We start from the raw sequence: 25,693 nt of genomic DNA, 5'->3' as shown, positions 1-25,693 counted from the left end.
TCTGACCCCAAAGTCATTCAAACCAAACATATTGGCAATGTAATGCCTGACACCCACACTCCCTCACTGGCAGCAGAAATATAAAAAAACTGAAATGACAACACATGCCAGAGGCTCCATTACTAATCAGTTTCCACTGTATGGCGACATGAATTTCACTCTGATATATGTAAATGGGATTTTGTAATGAGCTAACCAGAAAAACATCTTTGCATTTTTAACCAATGGAACACTAAAGAATGCTAATAAAGCCAATCTGGAGTAAGCATATTAAAAGTGAACAAATTGATAAATAAAATGACAGTTTGATCCCTGTGTCAGATTGATGAGGTTAAAGGTCATGGGTTAATTTAGGCCAATAAGCATACTCACCTACATGGCTTAAGCACTGATCCCAGCTGCAGCAGTCCCCCACCGCCTCTAAGACCAAGAACTGAGGTATCAAACACTGCTGATCGCTCATCTCTTGGTCCTCTGTCAGTCACCAGCTCTCTGCTCTGCCCTTCAGAGTTCACTGGAGCACTGGACTGTGGGAGCAGCTGGCTTAGGCTCTCAATGGCTCGCTGAAAGGTTGAGCCAGCTCCTGGTCTAGGCATTCGAGTGGATCCCAACTTTAAAGTAAGGTTCTTTCTTGACCCGGGAGCAGCTTTAGCCCAGTCAGATTAACATGGGAGTGCAGAACAAACTGCCCTCTTGTGATCTATAGAAGCATAGCCATAGGTGCAGTAGAAGCAGCACTGTAAGCCTGGGAACTACAGGAAATTTTCTGGCAGGGTCAACAGGCTTTTTTTCTGCACTTTTAGAAGAGTTTTTAAAGGGGTGAAACACTGGGAAAGGTGCACGTATTGCAGTGGAGTACTGATATATTTTTTTCTTAAACTAAGAAGAGATCTTGTCCTTCCTTAGATCTTCTGCACCCCAGCAGTAGCTACCATTACCAGGAATATTATAGAGGGTAAAGAAATCACTTGTTTGTACAGCGTAGTTCCTGGTAACTGAATTGCACTTCCAAGTTACAAATACATGAATTGCTGGTGGGACAAGGACAGATTAGAGAAGGATAGCCTTCTAAACCCAGAGGTAAACTTGAAATCATTTTCAGGTTTCAGGGAAACCCGTAAAAACAAATTAACTGGGAGTCAGTGTGAAAAATGCACATTACATGATGGTCTGTAAGAAGAATGCCCCCATTACAGTGGTGGTCAGAATGCAACCCTTATTGGCAGCAAAAAAGATCATTGTTGCCATGCTGCTGATAACCAAGTGGCGATGACCTCTGAACGATATAGGCACCATCAAATGAGGGGGCAATTTACCACAAATCAAGGAACATCATAGCAACCTCTGGGGGGAGGGACCCATGATGTGAATGATTTACTCCTCTACTGCTTCTCCTCTGCTGTTTACTCCTCTACTGCTTCTGGGGAAAAAAAGTCACTGACAAACATTAGTGGGATGATGAGAAACTGACTACAGTCTAGGCAAAGCTCTATGAAAATGAGACCAGATTATAAGTAAAAGAACACATGCTGTTGCTAGGGCTAGTAGACTGAAGGAATTCAGCTCATTGGCAGCAATGTCACCACAACAGTGGCAGCATGAGATGGCTCTCTCAGATGACAGATTCACTTGTATTAAGCCAGCCAGGACTTTATACCTCCCTTGAACAAAGGTAGGAAAATCAAAAAGCGAAAGAAGTTTTTTTAATTGATGGAAAGCTGTAACCAGCAGTGGCTGGTTATATTATTTTTTATCAACCTCTCACAATTTTATATGCATAGGAAATTGGGTTTGAAATCATCTAGGTCCTTGTGTACAAAGATTTTTGCTGCTCCTGTATTTATGCGAGTTTCCTCCTTAATTGATCTGAGGTTGAATGTGTTGGCTGTGGTATACATATCAGCTTTGCTTTGCAATTAATGGAAGAGGGGAACATCACTTTCCAGTGTGCCACATTGCTATAGTTCTATCAGCTACTGTGTCCGGTAGTGATGTAGTGGCCGGTGTGTGGAACTACAGATTGCAAGAGAATATGTAGCATCTGCCACACTCTGAAGCACTGGATTACCAGTGGTAGCTGTAAATCATCACAAAAGAAAAGTTTGGAATCGCTGCCTAGACAGGTTCGTTTTCTTGTACATGCTCCAGATTTTTTTTTAACGTACTGTAGAAACAAGGATCTCGGAAGAATCGATGCACACCGACAGATCTGGGTGTGTTAAATGTGAAGAACGGCCTCAGTCCCAGCTCCTCCTGATGGCAATGCCCAACTCCCTCAACGCGTTTTGCCCCACTCACGGGGCTTAGTCTTCTACTGATTAAGCCCTGGGGGCGGAGCGAAACGCATCAGCAGACGAGGCCATCAGGAGGAGCTGGGGCTGAGGTCACTCTTCACATTTACAGTAATTCACCCAGAGCTGTCAGAGTGCAGCAATCCTTCCAAGGATGATTTGTCATGCATTCTTGATAAGCATATTCACACCAGCACCCTTTCTAGTGGGTCACCCGAACACTATTATCTGTGCTTCATGAAGCTTCCTATCAGGTCACAGCAAGTAGAAATAGGGTTGCTCTAAACAGCCTAACAACACTCTATAGCTAAATGGGTCTGAAGCCAAGAATCCTGTTAACGTTTTTTTTTTTTGGGGCATCTGAAGAAACTCCAGCAATCTGAAAATTATTGAGAAAAAAAATCGCTCAACCACTTCTCTAGATAAAATGTAATGGAGTTTGAAAATGAATCATAAAATGCCATAAAAGCATTTGAAAAGATATCCTGTCATCTAACTCTAGGGATATATAAGGCAGACATATAGTATGAGTGTACAGTATATAAATATATGACATAGAAAGCAGCACTGTATACTGTGGCTTAGTCACCTTGTTGTAGTTCTTTGCCAGCTCCAACATTTCTTTCACCACAGTCTCATTGAGTTTACAATGCTCACTGTAATCTTGAAGTGTCAGACCCTCCATCCAACTCTTCTTGTGTAAATTCAACAGCATCTGCAATATGGAAATAGTGAATCACACACACATGAATCAAATACTAATTTTCTAGAAAACAACATAGGTTAGTTTAATAAAGTCCCAGGTATCCTAATATCGAATAACTTACTAGAAAAAAGTATCATCAGAAGATGACAAACTGCAAAACTGGGGGAGATTATCAGTGGTGAAGTGTTGGGCAAACAGGAAATAACGGCTGGCACAGCAGACAGCCCAGACTTCCAGCACACTAAACATTAATGGCCAGGTCACACTACATGTGTTTCAGTTGCTTTTTCTCTGCATCCAAATCACACAGAAAGTAGGTTATATGGTTGTCAATGTCACAGTTACATCAGTGCTTGCAGTTCCAGTGCATTCAGGTTGCAGAAAAAAAAATTGAACATGCTGCATTTTTTCTGCACAGAACTGTACTGGAATGAGGTAAAACGCATCAAAAATGCATCGGAACGCACCAAAAATGCACTGTAACGCACATGCCCCTATTTAAATTGAAGAAAGAGAAGGGACAAAGTGAACAGGAATGCATAAAAAAACCAGACCGGAACATGTCAAAAACATGCATGCGGAAACACATTCGGAACGCATCTGGACTGTATTTCTATAGTGTGACCCGGCCCTAAAGGATAAGTTCCCATTTTTAATAAAATAATAAACGTACATCTTTTTGCAGGTAAAAAAAATGTGAATTATTTTTTTTTTAATTAGGAGCCAGTAAAGCATTGTATTTGCAATCAACAGATCACAAGTGAAATCTCAGGCTCCTGCAGACTGTCAGTGTAGCTGTCTGCCTGTACCTCATATGGGCAGGCAGTTACTGAATGACAGGAAGGATCATTGAACTACACAGAGTGCTCATCAGTGCCCTGGTAGTTAATTGAGAAATACAAGCCATGAGCCGCAATGGCTGATGGTAGTTGTAGTTCTCCCATTCACAGAGCTCTGTAAATGAGTGACGCAGCCGGGTGGGCAGAGCCCTGCACCAACACTTCAAAAAAAAAAAAAAAATTGACAGGAGGTGTGGGGAGAAAACCCCTGGCCTGTCGTCACAACGGGGACTCCGGGGGTTGCGGAGGCTACATAGTACCATGTTACACCCCAAATATGGGTGTAACATTACTAAAGGTCAACATATCCTTTAAATGTTTTTATTTCTTACAGTGTGACTCCATTCAGCAGAAAATGCCATCTGCCATACATGTTGCACATACTCTCCTGATGGACCCAACTCTGTGATATGCCTGCATGGCATGAAGAGGGCTATAAAATGCAGACTCCATTACCCTACTATCTGGAATATAGTAAAGTGCCCACTCTGATCTGGTTCCAACCTATAGGCCCATCTATGAACCCCTGCCTTCTACCCATCAACATACAGCAGAGGAACTAATACCGCAAGCCTGATTTCACCCCTCAGCTGCTGCCATGGTATTTATATGACTGTTTAGAAAACAAGTGCTCTAAAGGGGAGCCATGCAAACTCTTCTTTCACAGATAAAACTAATTTAACCAGACCAAGCTGAGGAAAATCATTTATTTTAAGCCCAAAGCCAACATTTTTTAAACACACCAAATACATTTTTCTGTAGCTCCACGGATAGACTTTTTTTTTTAACCACTTCAAGTCCGGACACTTTCACTTCCTTTAGATACAGGCCAATTATTCAGCTTTCAGCACTATCACACTTTGAATGACAATTGAGCGCTCATGCAACACTGTACCCATATGAATTGTTTTGCATTTTTTTGAGACAGATAAAACTTTATTTTGGTGGTATTTATTCATATCTGGGATTTTGTATTTTTATTTTTTTATATATAAATGAAAAAGTCCACAAATTTAGAAAAAAAAGATGTTTTTCTTAAAAAATGTTGCAAATAATCTTTCTTCATAAATATTGGCCAAAATGTATTCATCTATCTTTTTAGAAAAAAAAAACCCAAATAAGTTTGTAACCATAAATTATTATACAGATTTTTTATATTATTAATGTTGTTTTTTTTTACATACTTTCACCCTAGCAGTACAGTGTCACCATAGCAGGGGCGGACTGACCATTAGAGAACTCGGGCACTGCCCGATGGCCCAGAGTCAGTAGGGGGCCCCATGAGATGCCCCTGGTACCTTTTTCATAGTCTTTTTTGAGTTTGGGCAAGGACACAGGGGCCCCATGATCCCCTATTGCCCGGGGGCCCCAGGAGTTGTCAGTCTGCCCCTGCACCATAGTGACACTGTACTACCTGTGGGGGGTGATGAAGATTTTTTTTTCTTTTTATACACGGATTGGTTTTACACCCATAAAGGCTGTAAAAGCAATCTTTTCTCCTCTCTGTCTGCATTCCTGCACATGGTACAAGGCTGTTGTGAATAGCCTTGTACCATGTGACCTCTGTGATCATTCACAGATTTCATATGTAGTAAGCAATGATGTCAGGAAGTGACAACTTGTTTACTACTATTCACGTGATCACTGATTGGCCAATCAGTGATCACATGAATCAGGACCTCACACAGAGGTCCCGTACAGCGATCTGTGTTCTGCTGTGTCCTCCGGACACATCAGGCATCAATCGCGGTGCCAAGCGCTCCCAGGGAGCGCGCACAGGCAACAGATGCGGGGGGATGTTTAGAAACGTCCACCCGCATCGGCAGCGCTCCCGTCCGGCCGTTTATTGGCATAGTCCAGACAGGAAGAGGTTAAATAAAAATCCCCTCTACTTATCCTAAATCTTTTTCTTAATGACACTCACATACTTCCAATTTCCCTCCCCATTCACAATCTAGTGGCACCCTGTGGGCAAAGTACAGCGGCATACAGGTCACATAGCAGTGATGTGTATGTACCACAAGCACTGGCAGACTGGCTACACAATCTGTTGTCCACAGAAATAACAGGGATGGAACCATGACAGCCTCTGTGCCAACTTCCAGGTTGGGTTAGGTTTTATACCATTCAACCAGGAGGTACTGCAGCAGCTATTAGACTGCAGGGGGAACAACGCCAGGAAAAAGGCAAATATTGTACTAAAAGTTGGGTTTTTATTAACAGAGGTTGGGGAATCTAAAAATTAATTAAATTTAGAACCCACAGATGGTCTTTAGCGCAAACCCGTCAGTCATTTTTGCAGTTCAAAAGATATAAGCCCTGCCTAATCACAGCATCACAAGCAACAAAGCTTCCTGCATTTAAAAAAAAAAAAAAAAAAACACCAGAAATAAGAAGAGTTTCAATACACGAGGAATACAGACAGCGGACACAAAGGGAACATCTAGGAGGGAAAGCTTACTTTCTGTTCCAGTTCATTCTTTCTGTAGTTGATTGTTATAGAGTAATAATGTCTGTTAAGGCCATGAATTAATGCCTGAAAAAAAAAACCACAAGCAAATCATTAAAACATCAAAGAATCACAAGTGTACTCTATGCACACAGAACAGGTGGGTTATCTAATGCAAATTCTAGTAACTTAATTTGTATCTCATTTATATTATTCTACATCATTGGGCATCTTTAAGTGTTAAAGTGTTACTAAACCCACAAAAGTCTGTATATGCAGTAGAGAATGCTTGTTATACTCACTGTGGAGGAGTTAAAACCCTGCATTGTGTAAAAAGGACGTTTGATCCTGTCTTCTCTGATCCTCCCCTTCTTCCACAGTCCCCAATCCATCTGCTGATAGAATAGAGCCTTGGGGGCAAGCTGCACATGCTCAATTTGGTGTGTATTGCTAGAGAGTTTTTTTTTCTTGGATGAGTGCACATGATTAGCACAGGGCCAATCAGTACTGTGCAGGTAGAGGGTCTGTGTACTGTGGGAGACCAGATATAGCGAATGCAGGGTCATGAGTTTAGTAACACTTTACGGAACACCAGTCTTATAGAGTTATATCTCCAAGATAACAAAACGACTGACATAGTTATTGTCTAATGGTTTTTAACTTACATTTATGGATTATTACTATACAATATAGCTTGCAGTACAACTTACTAACATCAAGCCATGTGACCAAATGGACCATCATGACTATGAACCCTTAAACTGCCCAATATAACCAAATGTTTCATCCTGCAAACATGACAGTAAAATGCTAACTTTTGGACACAGAAATCTTACTAATAAGGGATATTTGCTTATCTATGAAGGAAAAGAGAAGTCTTTCACTATGACACGGCAATAGGAAAACTAGACTTTGAAATTGCAGTGCAAATAGGGACTGTCTTGAGGTCACCCCATTGACATGGCTCTAGGTTTATAACTCATTTATATCATAAAAAAGAGATTGCAAAGGATGGGAGCTTCCCGATGACGCGATTCCGTAAATGCCTTGAGGCCTGGCTGTTGTCATTTCCAGTTCCTGTCTACGTCACTTCCAGCGAGTTGGTTCCGGTCTGTGAAACGCACGCCGACTCAGAAACTGCTAACAGCGATACTTAATGTTTGATCCTACCCTACGCTTTTGTGACAGTGCTGGTCAGGCACTATCTAATGTGAGTGCAATGGCTTTTATTGATTTCTCCTTTCTAAAGAAATAAAACATACTACATCATAGAAGTTCATTTCTTTTTGAGTGTATGTGCTGTCATGTCCCATCTAAGAGAAAATATTCATGAGTCCTGATGAAGTCACAAAGTCACGTGACGCAACACGTCGACGGCTCAGCGTGGTGATGCACTTCCAGCGTGACGCCATCTTGGAACACCTTTTTCCTATGCTTACACCCAGCATAAGGGGGAATGCCTTATTATCAGTTGTTTATGTGAGTTTGCATTTTGACTTACTTCTCTAAGCTATTAAAGCGGATTACACTATGGAGAATGTGTTCTTCTCTTGTTTCATGGGTATTTGAGCTATGATCCATCCTACTCACTGGTCCATAAGGATATCTTGGAAAGGTGGATATTGTTTGCTGGGGAGTCCTTTCAAGCTACCAGTCCATGAGGAGTGCTGTTTGCTGAGGGGACCAAGTGGTGATATTATTATAGCTCTGTAGCCCTGCAGGGTCGCTGGGTGCAGGTGAGAGGCTATTACAGCCATAATTGGATCACATCCAGGGTGTGTTGGTTTACACACATTCCTCCGTATTTGCATGACCAGAAGGAATGCGACACAGATCACTGGACTGTCTTGATTGATTTGCAGTGCTGCTTTTCACTTACACTGAAGCATTTGATCCCAGTCTAGGAATTCACCTATTATTAGTCTATGTCCCTTATTGGGGACTAGGGGGTCACAGGTTTATTACCCCCATGTGGATTGGGGGTCACCCCCTTGTCTAGACCATTCACCATATACGGTCCACATAGGACCTGTGACGTGTGTGCTTTTCACTGTGTGGTCACCATATTATATATCATCTGTTTGTATATGAGCGCTACATCATTTTTTTGTATTCATGAGAAGACTGTAATGTTACCCGCTTCATTTCCTCTCTCTTAGTGATGGTTGCAATTGAGAAGTGTGATAGGCTCATTGATTATAAGGATCTGGTAAGTTGTTAATCTTCCACCCATGTGGTGAATCGCAAGATCTGCCCATTAGAACAAACACTTACCATTGGTTTGGGAACATGGTGCATGGTTTCATTGTGGAGTCACTGTATGGATACTTAATGATTATGGGCATTTTTTGATTTGAATTAGATAAGTGCCTGGTCACACCGGTGTAATTTCAGGTGCGATTTGTGAAAATCGCACCTGAAATCGCAACAAAACATGTGACTATCAGTGTCTTAATGTGTGATTTCCTGCAGCGGGGTTTCTAAAGTAGTTCTTGCATTACTTTTTCTGCAGTTTTGTTGCAATTTTACATACATAGAATATAATGGAAATCACATTCAATTTGCAAGAAATTGTTGAAAATCTTCACAAGTACCAATAAAGTCTTCTGAAATCGCACACAAATCGTGTGATTTTAAATCGCAGTGCTGTGACCGGTGACTAATAGGCTTTATTTTTCACAGTTCTTTTGGTAATTACTTATTTAAAAGGTCATTGGTATCACTTATTTTAGGAGTAGAGCCTTCTTTTAATTTTGGTTTTATATATAGTGGATATTCGCACTAAAAAGGGGCAGCTTCTCTTGACTATTATAGATGTCAGGTTGGCGCCCTTTTTCACGTTTTAATTTTAAAGATATGTTAAGGACTGCTGTTCAATGGGGTAGTGCTTGTAACAAACTAACAGAGCGGAGCACTGTGCACAAGTTTGTTTTAAGCATAAATGAATGTAAAACCTCTAAAGGAAATTTGTAGTTTTACAGCTAAAAGCAGACACATGGGGGGAGGAAGTGAGCCAAAGATGGGGGGGGGGGGGGGGAGAAAAAAAATAGGTGAAATTAGTTTGATGAAAACAGTGTAGTATTTCCACCGCATTTAACACCTAAGCTATACTCCAAGGTGGAGCGGCACTTTAACCTAGCCTCCAAAACAATTCCTAATTAACTGCACACATCTGCTGCAAAACAAATCCTAATTAATTGCACACACAGACATCACAATGTAGCAAATATGCCTTTTTTTGTGTAATAAGAAAATCACTAGAATATAAAAGAGAAAATATGGATCAAATGACTTCATATCAGTTCTATTAAAGAACTATAGGCATCTATGAGAATCAACAATTAGCACAACTAAGAAATGAAGCTAATTATTTGAATGTGGCAGAGGCAGATTGTTATGTTCAATTAATAAAAACCTGAGGCAGAGTTGGACGCGTTGGCCCTCAGGTTGAAGCGCAAAGGTCCTTAACCCATTTAAAGAAATAATGAAGGAAGGAGATGTTTATGCTGAAGGTCATAAAAACGTTGGCTAAAGGGTCCAGAGTGCTCAATTCTCTGGGAACTTACATGTATGGACTTGTCCAAGCCCAGTCATAAACAAAAAAAGAAATTAACAAAAAGAAAAAAAGCACAAGAGATTTTCATGCTCATTAAAACCAATGTAAGGTAGTATTGACATTTCACAGAAAGCACAGCTTGACTTTCAGCCTATGTCTGTTTTATTTGTGGTTTGAAGAGAGCACAAAAAAAAAAAAAAAAAGAATAAAGATTGTTAAAAAAAAAAAAAAAAAAAATTAAAAGGGACACCACTGGTGTTGGTGATATCTGTAAGGACAAACCACAAACAAGACTGATGAAGCCACAAGTCCCAAGACAGTGTGTCCAACTACAACAAAGCAGGTCTAGAATTTCAGCTTCACAGGGGAAGCTACACCTCCACCTCAATGATCAAATTTTGAAGATAATCCAACAGCAACTGCTTGCATTACTAGTCAAGTGAGTAGAAGTAAAGGGCTGCTGTGACAGTGTTTAGGTTGTCACTATTTTGCAGAGAAAAAAAAAATGAAACAAAGGAGGCACAATATCCAAATAATTTGTATCTTCAAAATAGGCACAGTGGCCAGTATTTTGGCCCAAGGCATGAATATTTGTTTTTTACATTTTTCATACAGTAAGGAATAGTTAAAACCCTTGTTAGATGGCAAAAAACCTGTGTGCTACTGGGGAGATTTCCTTTCACTCCTGCAGACACAACAAAAAGTGAGAAGAAAACTACAAACTGAGGAAAATCCCTTCTTCAGCAGGCCATACACAGGTAGAATTTCATTCAACATTGTTTATTTTTGAAAGGTTTGTAGATTTTCGAATGGTTAATGAGACAAATTGGCATTCATTTTGACCGCATAGACAAGAAAATTTGAAGAATCGGGATGGAAAAGTAAATTAAATTCTAAATGGAATGTGGTTCTCAAATGGGAAAAATTGTTTGTATTGTATTTGCATACTATTTGACTATTGTCAAAACCAGGTACCTGCCCCCCCCCCACCAAAAAAGTTCCAATAGTTAAAAAGGAGGGAGGGAGGCAAACAACCCCTATTGGGTAAAGTTCCACTTTAAATTTTAGCATAAATAACACAAATCAGCAGAAGGGCCAGTGACAACAGGAAACAAAAAAAATGTAAGAAAGCAATGAGAGAATGTTGTCAGATAAGTTATACTAATTTTGTAAAAAAAAACAAAAAAAACGAACACTTTTTCCACTGTGCTTCGTGATCAAATAAATAATCAATTTTACAGCTGCACTCAAAAAACATCTAGCATATGTTTAAATTATACTAACATGTAAATGAAAGTCCAAAAAATTTATGAAGATTCTTCCGTGAGGAAGGTGTCCATCAACATTCAATTCATTGTAAAGAGTGTATCCACCACCAATATAACCAGCCTCTTACCAAATTCCTAGACCCCACATTATAGGAGGTCTGTTTGGCATGATGCGTCATGTATCCCAATAGTATGATTACAACCGTGTAGATGTTACAATGCTGCAACGGCTTATTCCTTTTTCTTTGCTACAGGGAGTCCTCGCATACAAAAGAAACCCCCCCATAGTGTAACAACACCAAAGATTTATGAATTAAAACCGCAATAATTCTACTTTCAAAATCATAGAATAAAACTGCATGTGATAGATGCTCCTGGTCAGAAGACCGATCCTCTTGACAACGTGCTTTTGGATGAAACATATGTTGGGGTAAGAGGAGTCCATGCTGATGTCATCATAGCTGACTGGGGCCGGCACCAGGAGCGTCTATTACATGCAGTTTATTATGTGAGTTTGCAAGTAGAATTATTGTGGTTTTAATTAATAAATCTTTGGCGCATTGCACTATGGGCGGTTTCTTTTGTATGTGAGCGCTCCCTATGGCTAAGAAAAAGGAATAAGCGTTCAAAGTATTGGAACATCTACATGGTTGTAATCATTATCACGATACGTACAACATCATGCCAAATAGACTTCCTATAATTTGGGGTCTAGGAATTCAGTAAGAGGCTGGTTATGTTGGTAGTGGATATACTCTTCACAAGAAATTGAATGTTGATGGACACTTTCCTCACAGGAGAACCTTCATGAATTTTTTGGACTTTATTTTACATGTTAAGTTGGGATTTTTTTTATTTTTATTTGAGTACTATTATTTACTCATTTATTCACTTACAGCGCAACCTATTTGTAGAAGTATACTAGTTGTGTGCTAAAGGTTAGCCTATCATATCAGTAGAAGAACTGCCACTAAAAGATACAGGCGAGGACTTATACATGTAAATAGATATCAGAAGAAAGGGATTATTTATTATTTCTGTGATAACCTCATTTATAGAATAAACTACATCATTACTAGTCACTGTGACAAAACCATAACCCTAACCACGCAAGTCTTCTAAATTTGGGGAACTGGTGCATTCATTTTTTTTTTTTTAATTTCTGACCACAGCTTTCCAGACCCACGTTGGATCTATAGGAGTCAGGATCAAAATGGACTCCCTCCAATACGTCACATTTAGATCCGGAGAAAACTGAAGGACACAGATCTTTTCCGCTATTTTTCCAGACTTGGACAGACTTGGAGATAGTCGGATGTAAACAGATGCATGTCTGTTTACATCAGGCTGCCCACCGGCTAACATGGAGCTTCAGCCTAAAAAACTGATGGGCAGACCTGATTATACTGCTCGTGTGAAAGGGGCTTTATTCCCGTTTTAAACTAGCTACAATAATATCCACAACAATGTATATTTGCAGCTGTGATTTCTCTATTTTTAGATTCCTACAGCCATGTCTAGTAATATAAAAGGTTAACTGAAACCCATAGTACAGCCTACTATTTATGCATGTTATATAAATGCATAGACACCGATCAGACACCGACAGGTAATGATGAACATCATTGATTATCTTGTTACAATACCATCTGAAAGTGGGTAGGATATATTAGGCAGTAAGTAAACATGCTGTCCCTAGAGATGTGTTGAAGGCTGAAAAAATCAAGGCTGAGCACCAAAGTTTGTTGTGTATAGGGATGCCTAGCCGCAGACCAGTCAGGGTGCCCATGCTGACTTGTGTCCACACTCAAAAGCACCTACAATTGAAACATGAGCATCAGAACTGGACCACGGAGCAATGGAAGAAGGTAGCCTGGTCTTATCAATCCCATTTTTTTTACATGACCAGGTGCATGTGCGTTGCTTACCTGAGGAAGAGATGGCACCAACATGCAGTATGGGAAGAAGCTGGCAGAGGCAGTGTGATGCTGTGGGCAATGTTCTCCTCGGAAACCTTGGGTTCTACCATTCATGCAGATGTTACTTGACAAGTACCACCTACCTAAACATTTTTAGCTGACCAAATACACCCCTTCATGGAAATAGTATTCCCTGATGGCAGTAGCCTCTTTCAGCAAGATAATGCGTCCTGCCACACTGCAAAAATGGTTCAAGAATGCCTTGTGGAACTTAATGAGTTTGAGGTACTGATTTAGGCTCCAGATGTTTCAGATCTCAATCCAATCGAGCATATGTGGGATGTGCTGGAAAAATATATCCAATCCATGAAGGCCCCAACTCGCAACTTACAGTACTTAAAGGATCTGCTACGGACAGCTTGGTGTCAATACCACAACATACCTTCAGAGGTCTAGCAGCATCTATGCCTCAATGGGTCAGGACTGTTTTGTCAGCAAAAGGGGGACCTACTCAAGATTAGATGGGTGGTCATGAAGTTATGGCTAATTGGTATACAGTTGCAAGAAAAAGTATGTGAACCCCTTGGGATTACGTGGAGTTTTGCATGAATTGGGCATAAAATGTGCTCTGAACGTCATCTAAGTCACAACAATAGAAGAACACAGTCTGCTGAACATAATACTACACAAACATTAGATGTTGCCATGGTTTAATTGCACATAACATGTAAACATTCACAGTGCAGGGAGGAAAAAGTATGTGAGGCCCTAGCTTAATGACTTCTCCCAGAGCTAATTGGAGCCAGGAGTGAGCCAACCTTGACTCCAATCAGTGTGATGATATTGGATGTGTTGCTGACAGCTGTCCTGCCCTTAAACACACACCTGTTTTAGGTTTACTGGTTTCAAGAAGCACTGTCTGATGTGAACCATGCCTCGCAGAAAAGAGCTCTCAGAAGACCTACGATCAAGAATTGTTGACTTGCACGAAGCTGGAAAGAGTTACAAAAGTATCTCCAAAAGCCTTGATGTTCATGTGTCCACGGTAAGACAGACTGTCTACAAATGGAGAAATTTTAGCACTGTTGCTACTCTCCCTAGGCGTTGTCGTTCTGTAAAATGACTGCAAGAGCACAGCGCAGAATGCTGCATGAGGTAAAGAAGAATCCCAGAGTGTCAGCTAAAGACCTACAGAAATCTCTGGCACATGCTAACATTTTTGTTGACACATCTACAATAAGGAAAACATTAAACAAGAATGGAGTACATGGGAGGACACCACGGAGGAAGCCATTGCTGTCCAAAAAGAATATTGCAGCACGTTTGAGGTTTGCAAAAGAGCACCTGGATGTTCCACAGCACTACTGGCAAAATATACTGTGGGCAGATGAAACCAAGATTGAGTTGTTTGGGAAGAACACACAACACTATGTGTGGAGAAAAAAAGGCACAGCACACCAACATCAAAACCTCATCCCCACTGTAAAACATGGCGGAGGGAGCATCATGGTTTGGGGCTGCTTTGCTGACTCAGGGCCTGGACGGATTGTTATCATTGATGGGAAAATGAATTCCAGAGTTTATCAAGACATTTTGCAGGAAAGGTACGACCATCTGTCCGCCAACTGAAGCTCCGCAGAGGATGGGTGATGCAACAGGACAATGACCCAAAGCATACAAGTAATTCAACAAAACAATGGCTGCAACAGCACAGAATATGCATTCTGGAGTGGCCCAGTCAGAGTCCTGACCTCAACCCGATTGAAATGCTGTGGCATGAACTTAAGAGAGCGATTCACACCAGACATCCCAAGAATATTGCTACACTGAAACAGTTTTGTGAAGAGGAGTGATCCAAAATTACTCCAGATCGTTGTGCAGGTCTGATCTGCAACTACAGGAAACGTTTGGTTGAGGTTATTGCTGCCAAAGGAGGGTAAACCAGTTATTAAGTCCAAAGGTTCATATACTTTTTCCTCCCTGCACTGTGAATGTTTACATGTTATGTGCAATTAAACCATGGCAACATCTAATGTTTGTGTAGTATTATGTTCAGCAGACTGTGTTCTTCTATTGTTGTGACTTAGATGACGTTCAGAGCACATTTTATGCCCAATTCATGCAAAACTCCACGTAATCCCAAGGGGTTCACATACTTTTTCTTGCAACTGTACATCAAAACAAAGGAGAAGACAGCAGTGAAGTTACAGTCAAAAGGATCCAAAAGTGACATGTTATTGTAACTGCAGAAAATGCCTTGCACACAGTGAAAACATGCATGCCAGTGATGCAAACAATAAGATGATGATCAGGGACTGACTACTGTGTAGAGCTAAGTTACTACTTACTGTGGCTTTTTTAATGATCATAGTTTTTTTTATCACGCTTTACAAAATAGATTCACCTAAAGTGGTGTGGACGAAGAAAAACCTGGTTTTGTGTACAATAAAAGATAATATGATATGGCAGAAATGACTATAAACCTAAATTAAAAAACAGAAAGGTGTGAAAATAAATCTCTTACCTGTATAGACGGTTTGTTTAAGTGACCAAGATTTGAAGTGGTTTGCCTTGGTTCATGTCCTAGAACCATCATGTTGGCATTGATTAATCGGAAGGCATCTATAACCACCTTTAGAGAGAGAAAAAAAAAAAGCAATGTCAATTACTTATTGGACATAGGGGCTGAAGAGTGGACATGCAAGATTTGCTAATATCTATGTTGGCATCAGGCCCAACACTCATTTAATTATAATATTAATAAATAGGACCTCCTGCTGGTAGAGCCATCAGGACATTTATGTCTCTCTGGAAGCAAAAGTAACACCAATTATTGTTTTTTTTCTGTTCTTAAAGTGAAAAATAATCCTGAACAGGTATTTATAACCCAATTTATGTATTAACATTAATGTTTTCACTAGAAATGACACCTACGTACAAACCTCATCTTCTTCAGTTTCATAAACAGGCTAAACATGAAAGTGAGCACAAGCTAAGGGACCACGTTTAGGGCCCAGACCTGTCACTTCAATTACTCTAGAAAGATAAGCAGAATGACAAGGAAATTACAGCCTGCAAAGAACAAATCAGATGGCTTTTATAACTTATGGCCAGCAATGTCTACCTGCTGACAATCTGTTTTTCATAAACTCTCCCTAAACAGGCTGAATGGTGCAAGCAAGCCCACAAAAGTATATAAATCAGAAATAAAAGCTCAGTTTGTAATTGAAACAATAGGTTAAAATAAATTTGCCAGTCCTGCCAGGATGGATGCAAAGGCAAATAATGCAAACTTTGGATTTTTATCCCTTTCACAGAATTTGTCAGAAACATTTCCCATGTTCCCAGCTCCATACAATCAGTCAAGCCTGATTTACTAATGGCAATGCACGTATGATGAAACATCAATGCCACAACAAGAAAATCCTATGCTAAAAAAAATGTATTATTCATTACTGATGTGTGCAAGTGCAAGCACACAAGCTACAATACACATACATGGAATTTACTGACAAGGGTGCTTTGCTATACAATGTACATTCCAATGTCTAACATATGTCAGTTAAGCAGTGGTGTGTCAGAAATAAAATTGTTATTTTTCTATGGCTTTGAACTGATCAACAGTTAGCACTCTTTGATTTGCATACCATAGAGGATTAAAGCCGGCCATAGACCACACCCAGGAAGGAGCCTGACCATGGCTTGGAGCAGGAGCTCGATGTGAGGGCCCCTGGCTCCCAATCACCTCCAGTGTCCTGCCGAGAAGGGGAGAGATGTCCGGGAAGCCCTGAAGAGACTAGCTGGGAAGAGGGGGGACCTGCCTGGCATGGACTGAGGACCTACGGGAGTTGCGGCCATTGCAGCGGGTCTTTCTGTGCTCTCGGCCCGACGTTGTGTGTTCCCTGGAGCTCAGTAGACACCAGGCGATCAGGTGATCTGACGCAAGGAAACTCTGGGAGGCAGAGGAGCCAGCTGGCGTTTCTTGGAGCAAGGGAGACGCCGGCTCTCTTCCTCCTGCACACAGGACTGTGGCAGCTGGAGACACGCGGAAACGGGCTGGGTGAACCCCCCCTTCAATCCACTCATTGTGTGAGGGGAATGTCGAGTGCAATGCTCCCCAGAAGAGAGTACCTGGAGCCGCCTCACTTGGCGTAAAGGAAGAGATGTCTTAAAGTGCGGGAAAGTCTCTCAGAGAAGTTCAATCTCTATAGAAACCAGAGATCTCACATGGGGGAGAAGTATTCCTGTTTCAAGTGTCTTCACACACATCAGAGATCTTACACGGAGGAGAAGTTGCATACCTGTCCGGAGTGCAGGAAATGTTTTTCATGTAAGTCCTATTATATATACCAGTGATAAACACAAGAGGGAGCAGCCATACCCTTGTTCAGAGTGCGGGAAATGTTTTTCAGAGAAGTCCAGCCTGCATATAAATCAGAGACCTCACATGAGGAAGATGCTATATCCCTGTTCTAAGCGGGAAATGGTTTCTCAGCTAAGTCTAGACTTTACATATATCAGAGATCTTACACAGGTGAAAAGCCATATGTCCGTCCTGAGTGCCGGAAATACTTTTCAGTGAAGCCTAGTCTTCACACACATCAGAGATATTACATGGAGGAGAAGTTGGATGCCTGTTCGGAGCGCAGGAAATGTTTTTCAGAGAAGCCCTTTTCTTCATATATGACAGAGATCTCATACGGGGGAAAAGCCATATTGGGGATAAGAGGGTGAATGAGAGCGGCAAAAGTACTGAGATTAACATTTTTCATGGGAACTGAACTGTATGTATTGAACTATATGTTTAAACTGAGGAGGGGTTCACCCAGGGGGTCTTAGAGGTAAATCAGAAGCAGGACAATGTAAAACAGATAAAGACCTAGAAGAAGAGGACCCAGGCAGATCAGTTCAGGAGTGGGGGAGAGAAAAAGGAAAAGAACAGAGAGGGGGATACCCATGGAAGACAACACATTTTGATATCAAATCAAAAATAAACCCCCCCCCCCCCCAAACTAAAACTGCGGAAAATTGAAATAGTCCCTGACAGCATGAAAAACAAAGTATCAAAGGGAGGAGGACCTAAGGCTTCCCAAACAGGGTCAATTAAAAAATACATACCCTCACAGGAGAAACAGACTCCAGAGAGACAACAGGGAATAAGTGTAAGAGGTGAGAGGGAAACAGCAGGGAATGTTCCAGACTATCCCTGGGAATAGCGAACAGTAGTCAACATATGGAAGAAGTGGATATGGATAAAGTAGAAGAACAAGAGGAGAGCTCACAGATGCCTACTAAAGCAGAAATAGCAGAAATGTTTAAAGGACTTGAAAGATCCCTAAAACAGGAACTAGCGAAATCACACAAAGATCTGGGGCAAATATTATCAAAGGTGGAGGAGATGGAAGAAAAACTAGATAAACATGTCCAAATTATACAGAAATGAGAAAAACGGGCGATGGAAATGAGAAAAGAACAAAGAAATCGGTTATATAAATAGGAAGACCAGGAGAATAGGGATAGGAGATGCGATCTAAGGATACAAGGCTTTCCAGAGATCTCCCAAGGAGAAGATTTGACGGGAATAATAATGAGAATGCTGAAAACTATAATGTATAGAACTATAACAGAGCCTCTCAAAATGGAGGGAGTATATAGAATAGGAAAATACATACAAGAAGATAGAAAGGAAAAGCCAAGAGATGTAATAGTGGGAGGAGGGTATGGGGAGGGGAAAGGTAGTTTAAGACTCTGCGAAATAGTGGGAGAAACATCAGTCTGGAGAAATCCTAAAGATCAAAAGGGGAAGCTGTGGAGGAAAGAAGAAGAGAAAAGAGATCGGGAAGATAGAGGTGTAGAGAGGAGAAGAATGGAAGAGATTCACTTTGTGACTTATAATGTTAAAGGGTTAAATAGCCCTGGAAAGAGATTTGGGATTTTTAAAGAAATTCAACATAGATTTTCTTCAGTGTTTTTTTTTTTTTTTTACAGGAGACACATTTGGTGCAAGAATCAAATGTTATTATTATTATTATACAGTATTTATAAAGCGCCAATAATTCACTCAGCGCTGTACATTACAAAGGGGGACAGAACATGTGACAGAACAATACCAATACAATGCAAAACATGAGGGGATCGAGGGCCCTGCTCTTTCGAGCTTACAATCTAGAAGGGATGGGATAGTGGTACAGGAGGAGATAGCTGTGGGGGATGGAGTGGTAGGAAGAGTGGAGGAGGTCAGCAAGTTAGCAGGGGGTGAGGTAGGCTTCCCTGAAGAGATGGGTTTTCAGGGTGCGCCTAAAGGAGAGGAGAGTAGGTGATAATCTGATGGGTTGGGGAAGGGAGTTCCAGAGGATGGGTGACACCCTGGAGAAGTCCTGGAGGCGGGCATGGGAGGAGGAGACCAGGGAACTAGAGAGAAGGAGGTCTCGTGAGGAGCGGAGTGTGCGTGCTGGGCGGTACTTGGATATTAGGTCAGTGATGTAGTTCGGGGCAGTATGGTAGACAGCTTTGTACGTCAGTGTTAGGATTTTAAATTTGATCCGTTGCGCAATCGGAAGCCAGTGGAGGGATTGGCAGAGGGGGGTGGTGGAAATGGAGCGGTTGGAAAGGTGAATGAGTCTGGCAGCCGTATTCAGGATCGACTGAAGCGGGGATAGCCAGCGGCGAGGCAGGCCAGTGAGGAGGGAGTTGCAGTAGTCGAGTCGTGATATGATGAGGGAGTGGATGAGCTGCTTAGTGGTTTCTGGGGTTAGGAACGTGCGGATTTTGGCGATGTTGCGGAGGTGGAGTCTGCACGAGTTTGTTAAAGATTGGACTTGGGGCTGGAAGGATAGGTTGGAGTCCAGAAGGACACCAAGTACTCTGGCCTGCAGAGCGGGTTTGATATTGGCGTTGTTGGATGTGATATAGAAGTCAATGGGGGGTGGGGTTCGGGCTGGGGGGAAGACAAGGAGCTCGGTTTTGGAGAGATTCAGTTTAAGGAAGTGGAGCGACATCCAATCTGATATGTCGCTCAGTAGGTGTGTGATTTGGGCAGAGACCGAGGGGGTGAGGTGGGGGGTTGAGAGATAGATTTGTGTGTCGTCGGCATAGAGGTGGTAGTTGAAGCTGTGAGAGTGTATGAGTTGGCCAAGGGAGGAGGTGTAGATGGAGAAGAGAAGGGGCCCAAGGACAGAGCCTTGAGGGACCCCAACAGAGAGGGGGAGTGAGGGGGAGGTGGTAGCATTATAGGTAACGCTGAAAGAGCGTTGTGACAGGTAGGATGAGAGCCAGGAGAGAGCAGAATCTCTGAGGCCGAGGGAGTGTAGTATTTTGAGGAGGAGGGGGTGGTCAACTGTGTCGAAGGCCGCAGAGAGGTCAAGGGGTAGGAGCACTGAATAGTGGCCATTAGCTTTGGCGGTTAGAAGGTCGTTGGAGAGTTTGAGTAAGGCGGTTTCGGTGGAGTGTAGGGGGCGGAAGCCAGACTGTAGGGGATCGAGGAGGTTGTTGTTGTTGAGGTGAGAGCATAGGAGGGTGTAGACGAGGTGCTCGAGGAGTTTAGATGTAAGTGGGAGCAGGGAGATGGGTCTGAGGTTGTTCGGGTCATTGGGGTCCAGGGAGGGCTTTTTAAGTATGGGGGTGATGTGTGCATGCTTCAGTGGGGAGGGGAAAGTGCCGGAGGAGAGGGAGAGATTAAAGATGTGGGTGAGGGAGCGTAGGATGGAGGGGGAGGGAGGTCGTAGAAATTGTGAGGGGATAGGGTCAAGGGGGCAGGTGGTGAGGCGGGCATCAGAGAGGATCTTGGAGACTTCCTCGATGGTAGTAAGGTCAAAGGTGTGGAGTGTTGGGGGAGCTTCAGTATGAGGAATGTAGGGTGGGGTGGGAGTGGAGGTCAGAGCAGTGGTGGGGCCGTGGGAGAGGGGTGATGAGGGGGTAGCTGAGTGAGGGGGAACGGAGTTGGAGGGAGTTTGAGCAGTGACGAAGTCCCTGCGGGTAATGTCGAGGGGGAGGGGGGATGAGGGGGTAGCTGTGTGAGAGGGGACGGGTTGAGAGGGGGTGTGAGTTGCGGCAATGTCCTTGCGAATTGTGTCAATCTTGTTTTTGAAGTGATTGGCAATCTCAAGGGCGGTGAGTGAGGTGCTGGGTGGAGGTGGGGGTGGAGAGAGTAGAGAGTTGAAGGTGGAGAAGAGTCGGCGAGGATTGGAGGAGAGGGCCTTGATGAGGGTCAGGAAGTAGGCTTGTTTGGCTGCGTGGAGGGAGGAGGTGTAGGTGCGGAAGGCAGATTTGTAGCAGGTGAAAGCTTGTTGGGATTTTGTTTTGCGCCATAGTCGCTCCAGGGCACGACTGCGTCGTTTGAGGGTTTTGGTGTGATCAGTCTGCCAGGGCTGGAGCGGTCGGAGTCTGATGTTGCGTGTGGTTAAAGGCGCTAGTGAGTCAAGGGCTGCTGACAGTGCGTTGTTGTAGGCAGTCATAGCCAAGTCGGGGCAGGACAGGGGGAGGATGCGGTCGTGGAGTTGATCAGCTGCAGAGTGGAGGGGGGGAGGGTTAAGGTTGCGGAGGTTACGGCTGGTAGTAGTGTGACATTTGGAGGGGTAGGCGTTGGAGGACGAGGAGATAGAGAAGGTGATCAGGTTGTGGTCAGAGAGAGGGAAGGGGGTGTTAGTGAGGTTGTGGGGAGCGCAGCGGTTGGAGAAGACAAGATCAAGGATATTACCGTCGGAGTGGGTGGTGGATTGTATGCACTGTGCAAGTGCAAAGGAGGAGGTTAAGTGAAGGAGACGGGCTGTGTCTGGGTTGTCAAGGTTGACAGGGATGTTGAAATCCCCAAGAATGATGGTGGGTAGCTCAGAGGTGAGGAAGAAGGGTAGCCAGGAGGAAAAGTCATCCAGGAAGCGGGGTATGGATCCAGGAGGCCGGTATATCACAGCAATCTTCAGGGGGGTTGGGGAGAATAGTCGGACGCAGTGGGCCTCGAAGGAGGAGAAGGATAGGGAGGGGGGGTTTGGGAGGACTCGGAAGGTGCTCTGCGGTGACAGGAGCAGACCAACCCCACCACCAAATGTGAAATTAAATTCCAGATATTATCCAATGTGGTTTTATGCAGATTCCCCAATTAAACGTGCCAAGGGAGTGGCAATAGGTTATGCGAAAAATATAAGGTTTAAGCTGGAAGACAGATTGGTAGATCCAGAAGGGAGATTTCTGTTTCTGAAGGGAAAAGTACAGGAAATAGAATGTACACTAGCAAATATTTATTGCCCGAATAAGAAACCAGAGGTATTCCTAAAAAATACTCTGAGGAAATTAATGGATTTCAAAAAAGGAAATTTAATTGTGACAGGTGATTTCAATCTCTGCATGGATCCCCAGATGGATATGACGTCTCCTGTGCAGAGAGATGGTAGTAGGTCTCTGAAAGACTTGAAAAAAATGATATACCAATGTCAACTTGTAGATATATGGAGAAGTAAGCACATGGAGGACAGAGACTATACGTTTTATTCTCATGCACATGAGATGTATTCAAGACTGGATTATATATTGCTGGACCATCGACTTATCGAGTCTCTGGTCAAAGTAAATATAGAAGTGATGTCAATATCGGACCATGCCCCTGTCACAATGCAATTATTATAGGGAAATGAGCAGATCGGGGGGGGGGGGGGGGGGAATTCTGGAGGTTAAATGAGATACTTCTCCAGGATTCAGAGGTGGATCAAAAAATAAAAAAATAAATAGAGCAATTTTTTGAGGAAAATTATTCTGGGGAAGTGTCCGTAGCAACAGTGTGGGAGGCTCATAAGGCCTATATTAGAGAAATCCTGATAGCGATTGGAGCAAAAAAGAAGAGGGTAAGAAGAGAAAAAATAAACATGCTTCTTAGTGAACTCTGTGAGTTAGAGCAGATACATGAACATAAAGTAACAGAGATTATGCAGAGGGTAATAAATAAAAGAGAAGAATTAAATACATTTCTGGAAGAAGATAAGAGTGTTCAATAAAATGATAAGTGAGAGATACAGAAGGGAAGATAGGCCAGGAAAGTATTTGAGGGCTCAGAGGAAAAAAAAATCTAGGAACTATATAGAGAAAATAAGAGACCACAAAGGAGCATTAATGTATTCAACTAAAGATATAGCTAAAGTGTTTAAAGAATATTATAATAAGCTATATAATATTATCCCCTACAGCTCCATAAGTAAAGATGAAGTAGGAAAAATAGAAAAAAGACAGACATACTTAAAAAAAGGCAGGATTACCAAAATTAAGTGAGGAGCAATTAAAATCCCTAGAATCAGCAATAACGCAGGAGGAAATACACTTAGCATTAAAAAGCACTATAGCTGGGAAAAGTCCAGGACCTGATGAATACAGTGAGATACTATAAAAAATATAAAGAATTATTAGTACCTAAACTGAGGATATATATGAATGCATTGGGAGGAGAGATGGAAATGAGGAGGGAATCCCTACAAGCCCATGTAGTTCTCATATATAAGGAAGGTAAAGATGATACGCACTGTTCAAGTTACAGACAGATTTGCTTATTAAACAGATACCAAAATATGTGCAAACGTTCTGGCAAACAGGTTGAAAGACCTAATGTCGGAATGGATACACATAGACCAAGTAGGCTTTGTCCCAGGGAGAGAGGGTAGAGATAACGAACTGAAATCTCTGTTTCTCATTCAAAAAAGTAGGAAAGAGAAAATCCCTGTGGTTGTACTTTCTATCGATGCTGAAAAGGCATTTGATAGAGTAGATTGGGCAAATATGATGGATACACTGGAAGTATTGGGGATGGGACCTAAAAAGAGAGAGTAGGATAAGAAAATTATATAGTCAACCCTCTGCAGCAATCATGGGTAATGGGGAATTGTCAGAGTATTTTGGAATGCAGAACGGAACTAGACAGGGATGTCCTTTGTCTCCATTGCTATATGTTTTATCATTGGAATCTCTTTTGGCTACAATAAGGAAAAATATAGATATAAAAGGAATTTGGATAGGAGATACGGAGTATAAGGTGGCAGCTTATGCAGATGACATGCTGTTCTATGTGGGAAACCCAAGGATAACATTGCCAGATATAATGAAATCACTGAAAGAATATGGGGAGATATCAAATTAAAAAATTAACCCAACAAAAACAGAAATTTTAAAACATAAATCTTCCAAATAGAGAGAAAAATAGGTTACAGGAGGAATTTCCCTTTGTTTGGAGAGAAAAAGAATTGAAATATCTAGGAATAAAATTAACTGTATCCTCCAAGAACTTGTATAAATTGAATTATATTCCATTGTTAAATGAGATCAGGGATGAACTAAGGAAATTAGGAGGGGGAATCCCGTCATGGATAGGTCGTATAAATTTGATAAAAATGGTGATTGTACCAAAAATATTATACAAATTTCAAATGATACCAATTAAACTACCAGAAGTATACTTTAGATCAATAAAAAAAATGTTAAGATTTATTTAGAGGAATAAAAAACAGAGAATAAGCCAGGAAATTTTATGTAGAAATAAAGAGAAAGGAGGATTGGGAGTCCTAGATTTAGGTGTCCTCTTATGATACAGAGATCAGCGGCGATCCTGAGGATCGTTGCTGATCTCCGATCATTTGTGGTTTAGGAAACAGAGATGATCAGTTGAGAAAATGTTCTCCGCTGATCATCTCAGCACACAGATGGCCAGTATATGAAGGAGCGTTGTCAGCCCTTCACTGGCGATCTGTGTTCTCCCTCCGGATTCCCCAACCCAAGCTGGAGAATCGGAGGAACCGCAAACTAAGCAGCGATAATGTACCTCTGCTTAGTAAACGGTGTTTAACTGATCTCTTACTGTAATCTTGTGAGATTATAGTAAAAGCAGCCATTTTCCAGCGTTTGTAGATCGTTCTCCCTTCATTCGGAGAACTGATCTACACCGCTTCATCAAAGGCATTCACAGGAGAACTGTGTTCTCCGAGAATGCCAGAGAATTGAGCAGCGGTCATTTACCACGGCTTGATAAAAGGACACCTTAAAAAGATATTATAACATTGTAATAATGGTGAGAATTTCTGACTAGACATATAATGCAGAGGGGAAAAGCTGGGTTAAAAAAAAAAACTATCATTTGAATGAAGATAAGATAGTCACCATACAAGATGGAACAAATGGGAGGAATTCAAAACGTCAAGGCTCGCCTTAGAGGTTATGGGGGATTAACATAGAATAATATGGAAACATATTTTGTTCTTCTTTTATAGGGATTACGATCTCCAGAAATGACCAGGAAAATGCAGAGCAGAAGGGTGAGGTAAATAGGTGGGGGGGAGGGGGGAAGGGATGAAACGATAAATGTTTTTATAATAAGCTAAGGTTTTAATGAGTGTGTTTGTATAACTTGTTTATCTGAAAAATTGATAAATATTTCAATTAAAAAAAAATAAAGCCGGCCATAGATGGATCGACTCTCGGCAGGTTCAGCAGGGACTGGCCGAGATTCGGTCCATCTATAAGCAGGCCCTTGATTAATAGTCATACATATGCTGACTCTTTCATATAAAAGCTTGACATATTGGTTTATATATGCCTTTATACATGACACAAGCACATTGATCAGTGCTTAGCCAGCTGGTCACTTTTTCTTCTTTTTTTTTTTTTGCTTTTATATTTGGCATGCACCTTGTAGAAAT

At 41.8% G+C, this 25,693-nt stretch overlaps 1 protein-coding gene across 1 annotated transcript in view; it reads right to left on the bottom strand.

Annotated features, from left to right (window-relative positions):
- Positions 1-25,693, bottom strand: part of PSMD14 (proteasome 26S subunit, non-ATPase 14) — a 133,805-nt gene that overhangs the window by 5,168 nt on the left and 102,944 nt on the right. Inside the window, exons 7-9 of the mRNA XM_089659993.1 lie at positions 15,553-15,660; positions 6,298-6,372; positions 2,881-3,006 (exon numbers count right to left, since the gene is read on the bottom strand). Coding sequence (XP_089516119.1) covers positions 2,881-3,006; positions 6,298-6,372; positions 15,553-15,660 — 309 coding nt within the window. The remainder of the gene's footprint in view (positions 1-2,880; positions 3,007-6,297; positions 6,373-15,552; positions 15,661-25,693) is intronic.

The sequence above is a fragment of the Staurois parvus genome, unplaced genomic scaffold (genome assembly GCF_062004578.1).
Source record: "Staurois parvus isolate SC_StPar_1 unplaced genomic scaffold, SC_StPar_1.0 ptg000031l, whole genome shotgun sequence".
In the NCBI taxonomy this organism is placed as follows: Eukaryota; Metazoa; Chordata; class Amphibia; order Anura; family Ranidae; genus Staurois; species Staurois parvus.
This window is presented reverse-complemented; position numbering and strand designations above follow the sequence as displayed.